This window comes from Leucopleurus acutus (genome assembly GCF_964270905.1).
Source record: "Leucopleurus acutus genome assembly, chromosome: 6".
Taxonomy (NCBI): Eukaryota; Metazoa; Chordata; class Mammalia; order Artiodactyla; family Delphinidae; genus Leucopleurus; species Leucopleurus acutus.
In genome coordinates, this window is record NC_139149.1 from 92,265,245 (window position 1) to 92,283,794 (window position 18,550).

General features: G+C 35.1%; 1 protein-coding gene across 1 annotated transcript in view; it reads right to left on the reverse strand.

The window, feature by feature from the left end:
* Positions 1 to 4,726: 4,726 nt before the first annotated feature.
* The window catches only part of ACADL (acyl-CoA dehydrogenase long chain), a 41,149-nt gene continuing 27,325 nt past the window's right edge, over positions 4,727 to 18,550 (reverse strand). Inside the window, exons 9-11 of the mRNA XM_082840935.1 lie at positions 15,297 to 15,424; positions 13,157 to 13,243; positions 4,727 to 8,295 (exon numbers count right to left, since the gene is read on the reverse strand). Of these exons, the coding sequence (XP_082697061.1) occupies positions 8,202 to 8,295; positions 13,157 to 13,243; positions 15,297 to 15,424 (309 nt within the window). The 3' untranslated portion in view covers positions 4,727 to 8,201. The remainder of the gene's footprint in view (positions 8,296 to 13,156; positions 13,244 to 15,296; positions 15,425 to 18,550) is intronic.

The window sequence follows — 18,550 nt, forward strand, 5'->3', positions numbered from 1 at the left end:
TAGATGTTACCTCTCAACAAACCTCTTGCACTTCTGTGTCTTCTTCTGATTCCCAGAGTACCCAGTTATTCAAAAAGTTGATGATTGTTCTTTTTCATGAAAGTTGATAAATGCAAAAAGGAGTTAGAAAATTAGAAAGTCATCCTTTACAACTCCTAATTAAATAATAGATCTTGTAAATAACTATCAATGGATGTTAAAACCATTAGGTAAAATGTTGATAGGGAATTTTACAAAATATAAGACTAATACTGTCTGAATCTACTGATCAATCTCAGTGTGTCTAAAAGTGAGACAACTAGATATTATGTCTCATGGTGTGATGCAATAGAATATTCACAGCACTGCATATTAAGTTTTCAGGGCAAAAAATATTGAGCCTGAGTGTAATCAATCCTATAGCATTAACTATCAGTTTACAGATAACATAGGGAATAGAGGATTAAATTAGAAATCACCATGAGAAATCAGTCAGATCAATAATGGTGGACATTCTATAAAATAAATGACCAGGTTTTATCTAGCAAATCAATGGCATGGAGGAAAAAGAAAGTAATAATCCCCAACTCATTTTATGAGGTCAGCATTACCAGGATAACAAAACCAGGCAGAGACAGTGCAAGAAAAGAAAATTACAGGCAAATATCTCTTATGAAGATAGATGCAAAAATTCCCAATAAACTATATCAAATAGAACCAAGTAATATGTAGAAATTAGGACACATAATGACCAAGTGGGGTTTATCCCAGGAATGCAAGGTTGGATCAATATTCAAAATGCAATCAATGTAATTCACTAAATTAATAATCCAAAGAAAAAAACCCACATGATCATATTGATTGATGTAGAAAATATTTGACAGAATTCAATATCCATTAATGATAAAAACTCTCATCAAATTAGGAACAGAATGGAATCTCTTCAATCTAATCTAATCTTCTACTTCTTCTAATCTTCTAATCTTCTACTTCTAAAGTAGATTCTAAAAATCTACTTTAAAGAAATCATTTTTAATGTGAAAGCCTGAATATTTTCCTTGTAAGATCAGAAACAAACAAGCATGTCCATTCTCATCATTCCTATGCAACACTGTAGTGGAAGTCCTAGTAAGTACAATAAGAGAGAGAGAAAGAAAGAAAAGAAAGAAAGAAAGAAAGAAAGAAAGAAAGAAAGAAAGAAAGAAAGAAAGAAGGAAAGAAAGAAAGAAAGAAAGAGAGAAGGGAAGGAAGGAAGGAAGGAAGGAAGGAAGGAAGAAAGAAAGAAAGAAAGAGAAAGATAGAAAGAAAGAAAGAAAGGAAGAAAGGGAGGAAGGAAGGAAGGAAGGAAGGGAAAGAAAGAAAGAAAGAAAGAAAGAAAGAAAGAAGAAAGAAAGGAAGGAAGAAAGGAAGGAAGGAAGGAAAAGAAAGAAAGGAAGAAAAAAGAAAGGAAGAAAGGGAGGAAGGAAGGAAGGAAAGAAAGGAAGAAAGAAAGAAAGGAAGGAAGAAAGAAAGGAAGGAAGAAAGAAAGGAAGGAAGGAAGAGAGAGAAGGAGGGAGGAAGGAAGGAAACAAGGAAGGGAGGAAGGAAGAAAGGAAGGAAGGAAAGAAGAAAAAAAGAAATGAAGGGTATACAGGTTAAAAAGAAATAAAACTGTCCGTATTCATGGATGACATTATTGCCTATGTAGAAAATCCCAAGGAATCTACAAAAAAACTCCTAGAATTTATAAGTGAGTTTAGTAGGCAATAGGACTCAAGGAGGTCAACAAAGAACAGTAAATTATATTGACAATAAACAATTGTAAACCAGAATTAAGCATTAATACAATTTACAGTAGCTGCCCCCCCCCAAAATGAAATACTTAATTATAAATATAACAAAACACATATAGGGTCTCTATGTTGAAGACTACAAAATACTGAAGAAATAAACCAAAGATCTAAATAAACAGACATTCCCATTCCAGGATTGGAAGACTCGGCATAGCAAAAATAGCAATTCTCTCCAAATTTATAGATTTACTGCAATTCCAATCAAAACCCAGCAGGACTTTTTTTTCTTTTTGTAGATATAGATAAGTTGATTTTAAAACTTGCATGGAAAGCTAAAGAAATCAGAATGGCCAAAACAATTTTGAAAAAGAATAAAGTTAGAGGAATCCCATTATCTAATTTTAAAACTTTCTATAAAGCTACTGTCACTAAGATAAAGAGGAAGATACACAATGAAACAGAAATGAGTCCAGAAGTAGATCCACACAATATGGTCAATTGATTTTTGACAAAAGTACAAAGGCAATTCAATGAAAAAAGATACTCTTTTCAACAAATACTATAAGAAGAATTAGACATCTATACAGCTATATACAAAATAGAAAAAAATGCACCTTGACATAAATCTCACCCCTAAAAAAATTACTAAATGGAACACAGATCTAAGTGAACAACACAAAATATAAGATTCCTAAAAGAAAACAGGAGAAAAACTTTATGATTTGAGTTTGAGCCAAGAGTTCCTAGATATACCAAAAATGTACTCCATAAAAGAAAAAATTGATAAATCAAAATTCATCAAAATTAAAAACTTTTGCTCTATGAAACCCACTGTTACAAGAATGAAGGAACTAGCTACAGATAGGGAGAAAATATTTACAAATCACATATCTGAAAAAGGACTTGTATCTCTAGGGGAACAGCCAGAGCCTGACGACCTTGCATATTTCCACACAGGCCACTTAGGCAAGGCTTGGACAGCGGCTGAATCTTGACAGAATGACAGAATGCCTTGTGACCCTCCTGGAACAGGAGAGCATGGGAGACCCACGAGGTGCTGCTACAATGCTATTTCTCACTCGCTTCCCTATCTACCCAGGGGGCTGTCATTAGGCAGTTTCCCATTGTTTTCAGGTTCTGGTGGGGTATGAGGCTTTCTGCCTCACCATCCTTAAGGCAAATCTGCAGCTATAAAACTGATTAGCAGTATCATGGAATGGAATCCTCAGCAGGAGTATCCCATCATTCTCGTTTCAGTCATCTGGCCTCTTTTGTTTGTGTCATCCTGTGCAAAGGCCACAGAGGGCTGGCACCTTTGGCTACTCATCTTTGCACTCCTTATGTAAGCAAAAAACTGAGTTTATAAAGGGCTCATTGTTTCTTTACTGGCTGAATCTGTCAGCCTGAATACGCCTTGTGCTCGACAGTTTGAAATATATAAAGAACTCTCAAAACTCAATATTAAGAAAACAAGCAACCCACCTAAAAATAGGCAAAAGATCTGAACAGATAATTCACCAAAGACGATATGTGAAGGGCAAATAATCACATGAGAAGCTGTTCAATATCATTAGACATTAGGGAAATGCAAATTAAAACTGCAATGAGGTACCACTACATATCCATTAGAATGGCTAAAATAAAAAAATACAAGTGCTAGAGAAGATGCAGAACAGTTGGAACTCATATTGCTGGTGGGAAGGCAAAATGGCACAGGAATTCTGGAAAGACAACTTGACTGTTTCTTATAAAGTTAAACATACATTTACCTTTATGACTGCAAAGTTCCTTGCCTGGGTATTTAATCTCAGCAATTAAAATGTCCTTAAGCAGGTGAATGAATAAACTGTGGTACACCCATACACTGGACTCTATTTAGCACTGAAAAAGGAATGAGCTATTAATTCACACAACATGAATGAATCTTAAATGCATTTTGCTAAGAGAAAGCTGTTCTTAAAAGGTTACAAACTATATGATTCCATTTATATGAGTTCCAAAATGATAAAAATATAATAACAGAGAACATATCAGTAGTTGCCGGTGGTTAGAGAAGCAGAAATAATGTGACTATAAAGGGCATGAGGTAGTTTTGGGGGTTAATGAAACTGTTCTGTATCCTGATTGTGGTGGTTGTGCTAATCTATATATGTGCTAAAATTCAGAGTACTAAAAAAGGCAATTTTATCATATGAATATATACCCAAAACAAGCAAATTTGCTGTATGTTCATTAAAAAAATAAAATTTAAAAGAAAGGGAGAAGGAAAAAGAGAGAAGGGAAGACTGTTATAAAAGATATAAAAGACAATACCAAAGAATGCAATTTGTGGACCTTGCTTAGATCCTGATTTGAACAAACCAACTACAAAAGGCATTCTTGACGCAACTGAGAAAACTTTACTGTTAATTTGGAACTATATTTTAAATTTAAGTTTTAAAATTATGATAATGGCCTTATGGTTACAAAAAAAAACTTCATCATTTAGATATATCAGTTAGATACATATTCTGAAATATATATATGAAATAGGATCATGTTTGGGATTTGCTTCAAAATTATTGAGAAAAGGGGCTTCCCTGGTGGCGCAGTGGTTGAGAGTCCGCCTGCCCACGCAGGGGACGCGGGTTCATGCCCCGGTCCGGGAAGATCCCACAAGCCGCGGAGCAGCTGGGCCCGTGAGCCATGGCCGCTGAGCCTGTGCGTCCGGAGCCCGTGCTCCGCAACGGGAGAGGCCACAACAGTGAGAGGCCTGCGTACCACAAAAAAAAAAAAAAAAAAAAAAAAAAAAAATTATTGAGAAAAAAACGTGAGGGAGATCACTGGCAAATGTTGAAGCTAGAGGCTCATTACACTATCTTCATTACTTTTGAGTGTGTTTGAATTTTTCTGTAATTTTTTAAAAAGTTTCTCATGGGGCTTCCCTGGTGGCACAGTGGTTGAGAATCTGCCTGCTAATGCAAGGGACACGGGTTTGAGCCCGGGTCTGGGAGGATCCCACATGCCGTGGAGCAACTAGGCCTGTGAGCCACAACCACTGAGCCTGCGCGTCTGGAGCCTGTGCTCCACCACAAGAGAGGCCGCGATAGTGAGAGGCCCGCGCACCGCGATGAAGAGTGGCTCCCGCTTGCCACAACTAGAGAAAGCCCTCGCACAGAAATGAAGACCCAGCACAGCAAAAATAAATAAATTAATTAATAAACTCCTAGCCCCAACATCTAAAAAAAAAAAAAGTTTCTCATGATAATGAGATTTCAAAAATAGCGTAAAACTCCCTTTCAACATTTATTATAAAGCAGTAGACATGATAGGCCTACAGTTGGCTTGCATCTCAATGTCAAATCTTTCCAATGACTCCAAATAAATAAATGCTGTGTGTGCCAAAAATAATACTGACATATGAAAAAAGCCAGTCTCCTAGAAATCTTATACCTTGAGCATAAACTACTAAAGTTACTAGATTAGTAAAGATTTGCAGTTAGATTTTTAAAACAGCAAATCAAAACAGCTTCTTCTATATATTGTCATTTTCAATGACAACATCAAAGAAATAAAGGGCAAAAATAATTTTAAGGCAATAATTATGATTCTAAAAATCTCAGCCAAAATCCAAAACTACTCAGGTTTTTGATTCTCATTCATTATTTACACAGTGTGGCTTTCTTGCTGTGTTGGTCCAGTCTGTTCCTTTGAGCATTATTATTATTTATCATTTCTTGAGCACTTAGCACTGCATGAGATACAGATGATAAATTCCTTCCCTAGGGGACAACTATCAAAGCCATACAAGCAAAACACGAAGATAAGCTATTTAAGAAGTGAAAACTAAATAGAAGGTTAAGGAACACATTCTGAGTTCCCTGTTTTGCTTTTTGCTGTAAGCTCATGCTACAACACTTGCTTCTTTTGGGGGTGCAAAAGAAGACTGAATTTGCAAGATAAACAACTAGCTTAGAAGAGATAGAAAACAGATCTCAGGGATCATTCCAAGAAAATATCCTACCTTAGAAATCTTTTCACTTTCTGATATAGAAAAATTACAAGAACCTATTCCTAGCTCTAGTGGACCGTAATAACTGTGCGTGTGTGTGAGTGTGATTAAGGGCTGCCCAGCAGACTTTCTGTTCTCTTTCTTTTGATAATACCACTCTCTGCTTCAGGAACTGCTTCCCCCAGTCTGTGTGCTCCTGATGAGACTGTCAATTATAGTGCACCTTTCCCCACCTTATAATGATATTGTGCTGAAGGATGTAGGTCTGGAGCAGCCCAAGGTCATTTTTACAGGCCCTATGATGAAATTTCTCTGCAGTGTGCATTAGGCCAATTTGCAAAGAAAAGTAGAAATAAACAGATACAGTGTAAGTGCTGACAGTCCTGAACCTCAATGAGGCCCTTGAGACATGAGTTCCTACAGTTCTTTAGATTGTATGAGCTGCTCTACAATTCATTTTGGCTAGCACACTCAAAGTTTTTGCCTAGGATGGTCTGAATTGGGTTTCTTTGTCATTTGCACCTGAAAGAATCCTGAGAAGTTAAATAATTTGCCCAAGGTCCAATGGCTGCTAAATGGTAGAGTCATCATTCAAACCTAGGTTTGTCCACCTCTACATAGCAGGCATTTCCTACTATGTTACTTTACTGTTTATCCTACAGATGTTTAATTCCTAAAATCTAGTTTCCTGTAAGCCTGGGAAAGGGGCTGGGGCTGGGGCTGGAGCGGTTGGTCTAATTCTCTATTGTTTCCTGGTAGTAGGAGTGAGGTGAAAGTGGCAAATACAGTAATATCTAATAAGAATTTATTTTAACCAATTTTGCGTGGTATTTACTGAGCAAGGACTCAAGTTGGCAATCATGCAAACTTCAACTCAAGAGCAAATTGAAGGTATATAAGACTAGGATAGAATGGTATCAAAGTATTTTCTCTACTCTCTGCTCTAGCCAGTTGTAAAGACTGCATTAATAAACAATGCTTAGGGGCTTCCCTGGTGGCGCAGTGGTTGAGAGTCTGCCTGCTGATGCAGGGGACATGGGTTCGTGCCCCGGTCTGGGAAGATCCCACATGCCGCAGAGCGGCTGGGCCCATGAGCCATGGCCCCTGAGCCTGCGCGTCCAGAGCCTGTGCTCCGCAACGGGAGAGGCCACAACAGTGAGAGGCCCGCATACCGCAAAAAAACAAAACAAAACAATGCTTAATACCCACAACACCAAATTAAATGTTTAGGTTCTTTAAGTTAAACAAGAATACACCTATTTATTTCCATTTAAAAACTACTTTATTCACTGTCTCAGCAATATATGCAAAGAAAAACAAGTACTAAAATGATGCTAGCAGTTTACAAATCAATGGCTTATTTTTTGATAATAGTCTCAAACCGAACGTCATTTCCTCACTTTCCTACTTTAAATGCTTACTTTATTTCCTTTACTGCCTTTATCATTATTTGAAATTATTTTGTTTATTTACTTGCTTCTTACCTTATTTATTACAACTTATTTATTCACTTATTAGCAGGGATCTTGCCAATTTTTTAAATCATATTTCTCATCATATTTTTAACAGCCTGGCTTATAGATGACACAAAGTGTAAATCTGTTAAATTAATTAAAAAATTACACTGCTCCAAAATAAAAGTCACTGTTTTGATACCTATAAATACACCAATATCTTGAAACTAAAGGATGATGGATTATTCTGTGTTCTCCTAGAAATTAAACTGGGATGGAAATCTGTTGAAAGCCCAGGGGTCAGTGGTTGAGGCAGCCAGTGGCATTCTCTAGTGGGGATTTGCTTCGCTGAGTCTAGTGATTCTAAGGCTATAAGGTAGGAAGGCTTCCTGCTTCAACCAGAGCAGCTCTTCACACAACAGGATTTCACAAGGACTCGGCATAAGCTTTGGCTTGAAGAAAGTGTTTCATTACTTAAAAACAGAGGTTTAGGATAGGGTGGTAGAAACCACTGTTTGGGGGAATTTGGACTAAGAGATAGCTAAACATATTTTGCATTGTAAATTATATTTATTTTTCCTTTTTAAAGTCAATGTGCTGTAAATATTAATCCCATTTTTATAGTATAATAACAAAATTATTTCTGCCTCAATTTTAAAGATCTAAGTGACTACGCTCTTAGAATTTTAAGGATAAATGAAACATTAAGGCTTCTAGAATCAGAAAATCTTTGCCTTTTAGCTATATAAAAAATTAAAAGTTAAACCTTTTAATTGGAAAGGTTTAGGATCCTAGCAACCTTTATAATAGAAAACTTTAGGATATTTGGATTCAAAGATTTCTCCTCCCACTGTGTTAATCTTGTATTTGTATTTGATTTCTTTCTCTGTAGAAAGAACATATAAAAACAGGTTTAGTGTTCCCTCCCTTTCCAGGTTGTATTTTATCTTGAGTAGATTTAAAACCAGATTAGTTGTAATAGGATTCCAGGATGTGGGCAGATGTCTACTTGTCACTGACGATCTCTCTTGCAATTAGCTCCTTCATTATTTCATTGGTACCACCATAGATTGGCTGAACTCGGGCATCCACATAAGCTCTGGATAAATAAGAAGATGATTGAATGAATAAACAAAAGATATTAGAAATTATAAATTTTGTCTTACCAGGTAACTATTAATTGCTTTAAAGTGTTCATTTAATGAAATCCAAACAATAAAAGTTCTTTGTAAATTACTTTTTTTTCTGTATGGCATCCACCCTAGATTGGTATAATTATAAAATTCTATTAAGATATTGATCATTTGTATAGTTTTGTTTTAGCCTGCTTGAAGAGATTACAAATTCAAAATAACATTTCTAAGTATGTTTCTTTTGATTTAATTTTGTAAAATTCAGCACATATAATAACATTCCAAAAAGGGCAATTGTAAATTTAGAAATGGATGGAATGTCTTAATATCTTGTTACCTTTAATGTTTCCCCCCAAAAGCTGAAATCTACTGGTTTTATAAAAAGCAAAAGAGAAAAGAAAGTACATATTTTCTAACATCCTTTAGATTCCCATCACTACTGCTGCCATCGGCAGTATAAACTGATGCTTCAGAAAATATTACTTCACAAAGTTAACAAGTAACTTATTTTTTGGAAATGATTAACAGTCACTCCAGTAATGTATGAGGTTGAAATACTGAGTGGCTGAGTATACTGCCATAAAAAAACAAGAAGGAATTCACTTTTGGTAATGATGACAGCGACCATAACACTATATAGTTGGTTTTACCTTTTCTCATGTCATTTTATCCTCTCAGCTCTGGAATTAGGGAGGATAAATATTATTATTGTTTTGCAGGTAAAGGAACTGAGATGCTGAAAAGTTAATACATATACTAATTAATGGTTGCTATTTAATGGTCACATAACAGATCATTGGCAGCCTGGAATGAAAAGGTAGGTATCCTGCCACTTTGGCAAGTATCTTTTTTATTACATCTCAACATTTTCATTGGCTCAGAAATGTAAGATTAGTTACTGAGCTTTGGACTTTTCTAGTAGACAAATTCAAAGGCATTTTTTTCAAGCATTAAATTTTTTTTAATTTAATTTGAGACAAATTAAATGTGCAAGCTCTCTAGGAACATGACCAATTCTGAACTTTTCCTTGTCCACGTTCACCACAGAACCTTACAAACAGTGAGCGCTCAGTAAATATTTATTGATTTGACTTCTTGTATTACAAAGGAATTTTAGAGTCTCAATAGCTGCTTTCTTATGAAACTTGAAATCTAGAGACATATGTGTTTTCAAATATATTTTTTCTTTTGAACAGATTCCATTGTTGCCCACAAAATCTAGCACTTTCATTTAGAGGACTTACCTGGCATTTCAGCCTACTTCAGCAATCTCAATGCTTTTAGACATTTTTGGATCAGGTTGGGCATATTTTTTTTCACATTAAAGAAGTTCCAATGGAGTAGGTAATGGACAGAGATCAGTAGCCCTTTTATAGGTTACTAATTAAATTCAGTCATCAACTAATATTAACAGAGAATGGCAGCAGAAGGAATGTTTAACCCCACAGTGATGAAGCTATCTCAGGCTGCTCTTCCTAACACTGCAGACAGGTCTTGAAATGGCAAAACTTAAGCCTCACTTGTCATAGGCCCAAGCCTAATGAGTAAGACTGAAGTAAACTCACATGCTTAAGACTGGTTATTTTTAAACAAACAGAAAACAAATAAATAAAACAAAACCAAAAAGCAAAAAGCACCTCTTTGATCTGTGAAACCAAGACTCAGCAACACACACATAGCTTAATCTTAGGATATAAAAACACAATTAGAATGATTTTTTTTCTATCTCATCAGAGTCTGTACATTTCATCCACATACTGCCTAATGTATCTAATTAGCTTTTTTGATATTATCCTACTACTTTCTCTCGTTATCTTATGAAAAGTTCCTTCCCTATGTCTTTGGGGAGAGAAATAGCAGTCTAGTTTAAAAATTCATACAGTCTTCAAACCAACAAGTTGGCCAAGGGCATTATTATTCCTGAAAGGAAATGTCAAGTCTCTCAAACTGAAACTAGGGATTTCAAATAAGCCATCAAGTTACAATTTTTGCTTGCTATTGACCTGATGGAATTGCCTCCGAGAAAACAGAGACCAAGACTTATGCTATGCTCTAATCTTGGACCATGTAGATGGTTGACTCCTCTTCACCTAACATGCCTTTCTTTAGGAACCGAACCAAACTAGACAAGCACTGAGCCATGACATGTCTACATACCCTGCAGCAGTTATAATAGCACAGTTAAGTAGAAAAATATAAACACCCATTATTATTTTACTTTCTTAGCATTTTGAATATTGTCAATAAGGTGGATTAATATTATGAATAAAACATGAAAACACACAGGAAAAATTCCAGAGATGACTTAATTTGTGCTGGCATAACTCAGTGTTTACTTTGATTTCATGACTATACAAAGATAAAAAAAAATAAATCTTCTTTTGATTAAGGACTGTTTGAAGTAGTTCTGGAAGGATATACCAAAATCCAAGTCCAAGGACTGATAAAGAAAAAGAAATCATTTAGCTACTTCATGCCTACATTCTGAAGGAAGGAAAAACCCTACTTGCTGCTGAGTTTTTATAAAAGGTTATAAATTATATACACCCTGTGATTAAAGCTTTCTGAGCTTCCCAGTGGCTACAGAAAATTAGTAAATTATACCTAACAGAAGCTCTATGCTGGAGCTTCTGGAGCTTCTGTTTTTAATGTAACTTGAATAAATGTTTATTTTCCTCATTAAGGACTATAAGCAAATCAAATGTTTTCAATTATGCTTGCCAAAATGATAAATTTGAAAGTAAGTTTCAATACTAGTTTGATAATTTTTCTCTTTTGGATACTCTGTATTTAGATTAAAATTGTAAGAAGTTTTTGGAAGCTCATAGCATTCTCATTCTCAGATTCAAAACTAAATTGGACTTCTCTCTATATAGCAAAAACTTCCCTGAGAAAATTTTATAAACTGAAAATATTTCCAAGTAAGAGGAAAAATATATCTTCTGCTATGAGGAGGAGAAATGCCATGGAGAGATTACTGAGGCAAAAGACTATAGGAAGAGGGAAAGAAGAAATTATGGAGATGGAGGAAGAAATATGGAAGAGGATGCTGCCTACTGACAAACTGGTACTGCTTCGAAATGATAACAAGAATATTCATATATAATACAATAAAAAGGCTATATTTAATTTATTTTAAAGTTGAAGGAAGTACAAATTCTACTTAGAAAAAAATAATACTTTTGATTTATTTTTAGAGCAAAATAGACAATAAAAATTTTAAGACATGACAACTTAGATCCTTTTTATATGCGGGTTAATTTTTCTATAATGTCTATTTTTTTTTTTTTAGTTTTAAAAAAGTGATAATTTGAAAGAAGACATACAAACGACCAAAAGGTATATGAAAAAATGCTCAATGTCACTAATCACCAGGGAAATGCAAATCAAAACTACAATGAAATATCATCTCACACCTGTCAGGATGGCTATTAACAAAAAAGCCTAAAGACAAGTGTTGTCGAGGATACGGAGAAACTGCAATACTGGCGCACTGTCAGAGGGAACGCAAAGTGGTGCATCTCAGCTGCTACGAAAAATAGTATGGAAATTCATCAAAAAATGAAATAAAACTACCATATGATCCAGAAATCCCACTTCTAGGTATTTATTTGAAAGAATTGAAATCAAGACCTCCAAGTGATGCTAGCGCTCACATGTTCAATGCAGTGTTACTCACAACAGCCGAGATGTGGAAACAACCTGTATGTCCATGGACAGATGAATGGATAAAGAAACTGTAGTATAACATATAATGGAATACTATTCAACCTTAAACAGAAGGAAATTCTGCAATATGTTACCACCTAGATGAACCTTGAGGACATTCTTCTAAGTGAAATAAAGCCAGTCACAGAAAGACAAATACTACATGATCCCACCTATATTAGGTATCGAAAATAGTCAAGTTCATAGACTCAAAGAGGAATGGTGGCTGCCAGGAGCTAAGGGAAGGGGGAAATGGGGAGTTACTAATCAATGGGCACAAAGTTTCAGTTAAGCAAGATGAATAAGTTCTAGAGACCTACTGTACAGCACTGTGCCTACAGTTAACAATACTGTATGGAACACTTAAAATTTTGTGAAGAGGGTTGATCTCATGTTAAGTGCTCTTACTACAGTAAAATGAAATAAAATGAAACAAAATAAAATGATTAATAGTCAATGTAAATTAAAGGAAGAATAGTAACCTATTTTTTATCCATTAGATTCACTTAAAGTTTAAAGGGCAATAACATTCATAGCTTAGGAGGAGAAGTCATCCTTAGACTTTGTTCATTTGAGTACGAGTTGCTTCAAACTGGAGGAAATGATCTGGAAATGCATTAAAATTTAAAATATGCATACTTTTGAACTAGCAGTACTACTTTTGGGACTTTGTCCTGTTGTAATCAAACACACATGTATCTAAGATAAATGTATGAAGGCGTTTATTGCGGCATTGTCACAGTAAAAAACTAGAAAAAACCTGAATAATTAACCATAATCAATTATAATAAAATATTATTCAACAATAAAAAGGGATATTAATCCCTCTGTATAATGATTCAAATAAAGCTTTAGTATGTTATATATTTATATTTATTTATATTTAGTATATTGTATAATGCAGTACATCTTCACTTTTTAAAAATATGACAAAATCCTAGTGGTGAGCTGATAACATGAAGCTGTTTCTACCTACTTGAACACACTCCATAGTCAGCTGAAAAATACAAACATTTTGCACCTCCTTTCCCTTTGTACTCAATGGACAAAGGACAGTTAAAGAAATTTTCCTTTCTCTTCACACCACCCAGAAGAGTGTAACACAACAGGCATACTCACTTTGCAATTGGGTACTCCCACATGTATCCCCAGCCTCCATGCAGCTGCACGCAGTCATAAGCTACACTGTTCTGTAAATCAGATGCCCTAGATGACCAAAATAAAAAGCAGAAAAGGAACATTTGAAATGAGTTTTCATGAGATGTTTTACAATCAGGAAATAAATTATTTATGATTGTTTAAATGCTTACATTTATCAAACAATTAAAATTAGGCATATTAGCCAACCAGAGAAGATTGATATAAATTCCACGTGAAATAAATCTCAAGAGAATTTTCATATAACAAACACTTTCTTCATCAATTATACTTCTGGCTGGGTTTTTGTTAAGTCTAGAAACAAAATGTAGAAAGCTTAGACTATTTATTAGGTGTTGGCTACCTTAAGCCTGAAAAGAATATACTAAAAACTTGAATTTGGTCTAATTTATGCAGATTCTCTATGTGATCTAAGTTAACTGAATAATTATACAGTCATCTATTTTCTTTTGCCTTGCGTAATATGTGTTTTTTTCTTCAAATGTGTCACTTCCTACCTAAAGGTTGCAATTCTGAATTTTAGTAACTGAAAAAAATTTTTTTTCAGAAATAAACTGAAAGTAAAAGTGAAAACCTAAGAGGGCAGACCTCTATTAAAGTACCTACTATCATATAGGAAACTTATTAAAGATTATTTGGGAATTATTATTCCTGAAGTATATGTATATTAACATGAGGTGCTTGAGAAATACCCTTTTCTGATCTTATCACAACAATTTTAACTCTTGTTAAAATCCATGAGATGGCTGGTAGGAACTTTATTCATCTTAACATAAAATACAAGTTAGTTCAAAATCTCTTCAACTTACTTTCAACAGTGGGAAATATAAAGAAAAGGTAAGCATAGACACATTTTCCTATAAAAACTAATTTTTAACTCAAGCCATAGGGACAGGTCAGGATGTTCCTGAGAAATACAGTAACAATATGATGATTAACAGACAAGATTCCGGGGGCAATGATATTTGGAATTCTATACATTTTTGTATTTGGCGAGTATTTTAGTAAAATATTTGCTGGGTTAAAACTACCTGCTCCCTCTGCTCCAATATGAAACACCAGTATGTCTATAAACCTGGTGTTTTCAAAAAACAAAAAGGCCAACAGATATCCAAATATCTCTTTTACCAAAAATATCTAAAATATTTTTACTCTTTTTCCCACTAGTCAAAAAACTTGCTCTAAATGTAAATGTAAAATGTCTCCCACAAAAGTGCAAGTTTCTAGTAATTCCACATGACTTTTCAACCTGGCAACTTTATTATTTTGGAATCATTACATAAACCACTATTCTGCATATTTCCCCGTTCTACTTCTGACTGAACACAAGTTAATGAATAATGACAGGAATTTTTTCCAGGTTATTTTTGGGCTAATGAGATGTGAGAATGTTTGTTTTTAAAAGAGGAAACAAAACCCATTTCCAGAATTTGATTTAAACTATGTTCTTAAATCCTAAAATACACAAAAGCCTTATAGGGGTCTTTTTTCATTAACACATCTTTAATACCATTGCTAATCATCTTTAATACAAATGAAAGTCATTCTATACTACATTTTTTTTTCCTTTTGCTTAATAGAGCATGTACAACTTTTGATTGGACAGTCAAATCTTCAGAAATTTTTCTTAGATATGGAAAACATCTTAAATAGAAAAATCCTGCCCAATCTACTCATTTCACAGATATCAAAATGTTGGCCCAGAAATAATTTAATTTAATTGCAGTTATTTAATGAAAGAATTGGGACTCTATCTCAGGACTCTAAGTATTACTGTAATTTTGTGATCTCACTATACTGCCACTCTTCAGATAATTTGAGATTAAACTACTATTTGAATGAATTAATCAGTCATCCTATTTTAGTCTCTTAATATTTTAGTTTCAATGGCAAGCTAAAAACCAACTTGAGTAAGTTTTAGCACATTATAAATTTATTGTTTAATGGGGCCCTTCAGCATTTTTTAAAAAGGTGGTTCTTATTGCTAGTTTTCATTTACTTAGCCTTCTTCCTTTAAGACCCTCAAGGCTGAGTGTCAAGTTGGAAGAATTCCATAACAATCTGTGCAAACACCACATTTTAATTACCATAGCACGCATACCAATATTTCGCCATGGAAGCAGTGGCAGAGTCCAGACGTTTCGTTTCATGCAGCTGGAGACAGCTGTCCACAAAAGCTCTGGTTACACAAATGTGTGTTTTTAATTCTGCTAGCTTATGCTGCACTGTCTTGAGTTTAAAGGAAATGAAAGGAAAAGATGAGCATAGGAGAAGAGCATATTTTGAGTCACTTAGCATATCAAAAATTATACAGTAAAATATCTTTAGAGCAAAACAAAAGTGGAATTACTGGTTTTTTTCTCCAAAAAGAGGCATATGTTAACTAAACAGCTCAAATTAAAAACCCACTATATTTCATTGCTAAGAAAACTTGTACTAAAAGATAAGATGCAAAAGTAGATAAATAGATAAATAACATTTCATGTTTTAGGTTAAAAAATTTAGACCATCTAGGGAACTTTTCGAAAAACAGCATGACTTTAATGGGTGAACACCATCTTGAGGTACAGTCCTTTAGGTACAGCTGTTGAAAACACCTATTTTTGTCCAGAATCTAAATCCATGAAGAATTTTTCTCTATTAATGAAATTAAGTATACACATTTTCTGCTTTTTTGTCTGGGAGTAAAGTAATAAAATAACAAGCTGGAGGGACAACATCAAAAATATTTATTAGACATTATTATTTTATATTGCAAAGTATTTAATCTAGATCTGTAGAATTCAATGGGAGAATAACAGAATTAGAACACTCATGACATCAAAGTCCAGTACCCCCCAACCTCTTCCACCTTTCCCTGCCCTCCCTCTTATCTCTTTCAATAGCTTGCACAGTCTCTAACTTGAACTGAATGGTCTGGAATTGTCAGCGATAACATACACATATACCTCCTCCTGCTGGCCACAGACAACCAATAGTATTCTTGGAAATCATTCTATCTAGACCATCCTCAATTGTTCTTGATTGCTCTAACTTCAATCAAATTTTCTTGCATTCCTGACTCTTGGCTCTCACACCTTGAACTCTGAGTTTTCATGTGGTCTCTTTGGCACCAACTCTTGAACCACCTTCAGGAAACTGGCTTGAATTTGAAATACTACTGGCTTTCCACTTTGGGTAACCTCCAAAAATACACTCCGTTCTAGTTGATCTCAATTCAAGGCTCAGCTACGGTCAGCTGGCTCTATCTTCCTTGTGGAAATTCAGATAGGAACAGAGTTTTGATCATTCTGCTTGGAATTTATGAGTGAGACCTTCACTGTGGCTAATAAAAGGCATGGAAGTTAATGACAGTGGCACTAACTTGGTGGCACAGTGAAACTCAAACTAGAAATTATGAATGCACCCAACGTACACAATGGCAAGTCCAAAGCCATGATTGCATTCTCAAAAGAAGGCTTCCTGGACCAGATATTCAGAGGATGTTGACCTGCCTTTGCTACTTGTTACAGCAATCTCAAACCGCAAAACCAAACCCTTAAAAGCATCATTGTAGTGGAGACAGTCTGGGTTCTTACCATTTCCGGAAAAGAGTAGAAAAGGAGTATAATAAGACCCAGGACCAGGCAAGACCAGGGTGTTGTCAGCTGGAGAAGGAGCTCTGAGGGACAGACTCCTCATACGTGTATCAACATAACTACTACGCTGATGGAAAACCCAAACTGACTGCCTTTCCCTTGGGCTTACTCCATCCTGTTCTAGAAATAGACAATGTGACTGGCATCTAATGATTCTAAAGCCAAGCAGTGGGGAGGCTGGCACCACACTTTTCCACCTCTTGTATCGTGGCCTCTAATTTAGAACATGCCACGTTTACCAAAACTTTCTTCCTCTCTCATACTTTCTCTTACTTTTTCTACCTCCCTTTCCATCCATTTCTATTTAATGAGGCCAAATCTCTAACCTTTAATCAGCACAAATTTTCCCACCCCCACCCCACACATCCAAGTGTACTCACAGAAGAATCTGAAGATGTAACAGGAAATGAAAAAGCAGGGGAATACCCTTCCATATATTGAACACAGATGACTATATAGTCCATGAAAATCCCTGAAACTGAGGTCTTAGCTTACTCTTGGTGTAGGTCAATGACACTGCCCATGACACTTCATTTGGAACATAAGGGGGAATCTGACAAGTCTCAAGATACTATTGCACACCGCCTCCCCACCCTGCGATGGCACATTTGAGAAATTACTATTTACAATATGAGAGATTCAAGATCTCTAAGCCCAATTATCTCATTAGAGAGGTGTTTCTATGGAAATGCTAGGAGCTTCTAGAAGCTGAAGTTAAATTTCAGACCAGAATGGGCTCATTTAGAAAATTCTTGCTTCAGTGCATTCAGGTCAACAGGTTTGACAGAATTAATGCCAGCAAGAGTGCATAAGTTACTCTCGGGGGGATAAGAGATAAAATATTTACATCCTCTTGGCATTGAGTTGGGTGTTACCAAACAGATTTAGTCTTTGCTCTTCACTGCAAACGCTGCATCATGCTTTCAGAAACTGTTCTCTAATGAATGGCAGGTAATAATTGTACCACACATTATTAGCAGGTGCTTTTGCTGAACGATCAGCATGCTCACAGCAATATTTTTTAACATTCATTAATAGTCACTCATAGATAATACTGCAGCTAGCATTTTATTTAAAAAAGTTTCCCTAAAGTTGCAAAGTGGATCAGATGGCATCTCTTTAAGAGGTCTGAATAACACAGTTCTTAGAATCACAGAATTATGGAATTGGAAGACCCCTTGGAGAAGTTATTGAGCCCAGTATTCCATTTAAACATCACCATTAGGTGTACTCTAATATATTACAACTCAAGTATAAACTACAACAACTTAGGTTTGCTACCTGATTTTATAGTTAATTAACCCCACACTCAAGGTCTAAGAACGAAATATTCCCTTTTTGGAGAAATGTAAAGAAGAAATGTTATTTGTTGCCTCTCCTATTTTTTTCCTAATACTTTGTCCCCTTAGAATCAAGAGCACATACCACACAAGAAATAACTAAAGCTTGTGTTAGAAAAGAACACTGAACTTTCACTCCATTGTCCATGGGTGAAAGAGGTGAGAACAGAAAAAGTCTATCTACCTTAGATTTCTGGGTAGTAAAACTAGTGAATGCATTAAGAGTGTAGGTTCCAGAGTTCAAATACTTTTTTAATCTTGTGCATGTTATTTAACCTCTTCATGCCTCAATATCCTTACTGTAAAATAAGGATAAATATAATATTTATTATATGGAGTTGCGAAGAAAAAAAGACAATCCATGTGGCACAGTGCCT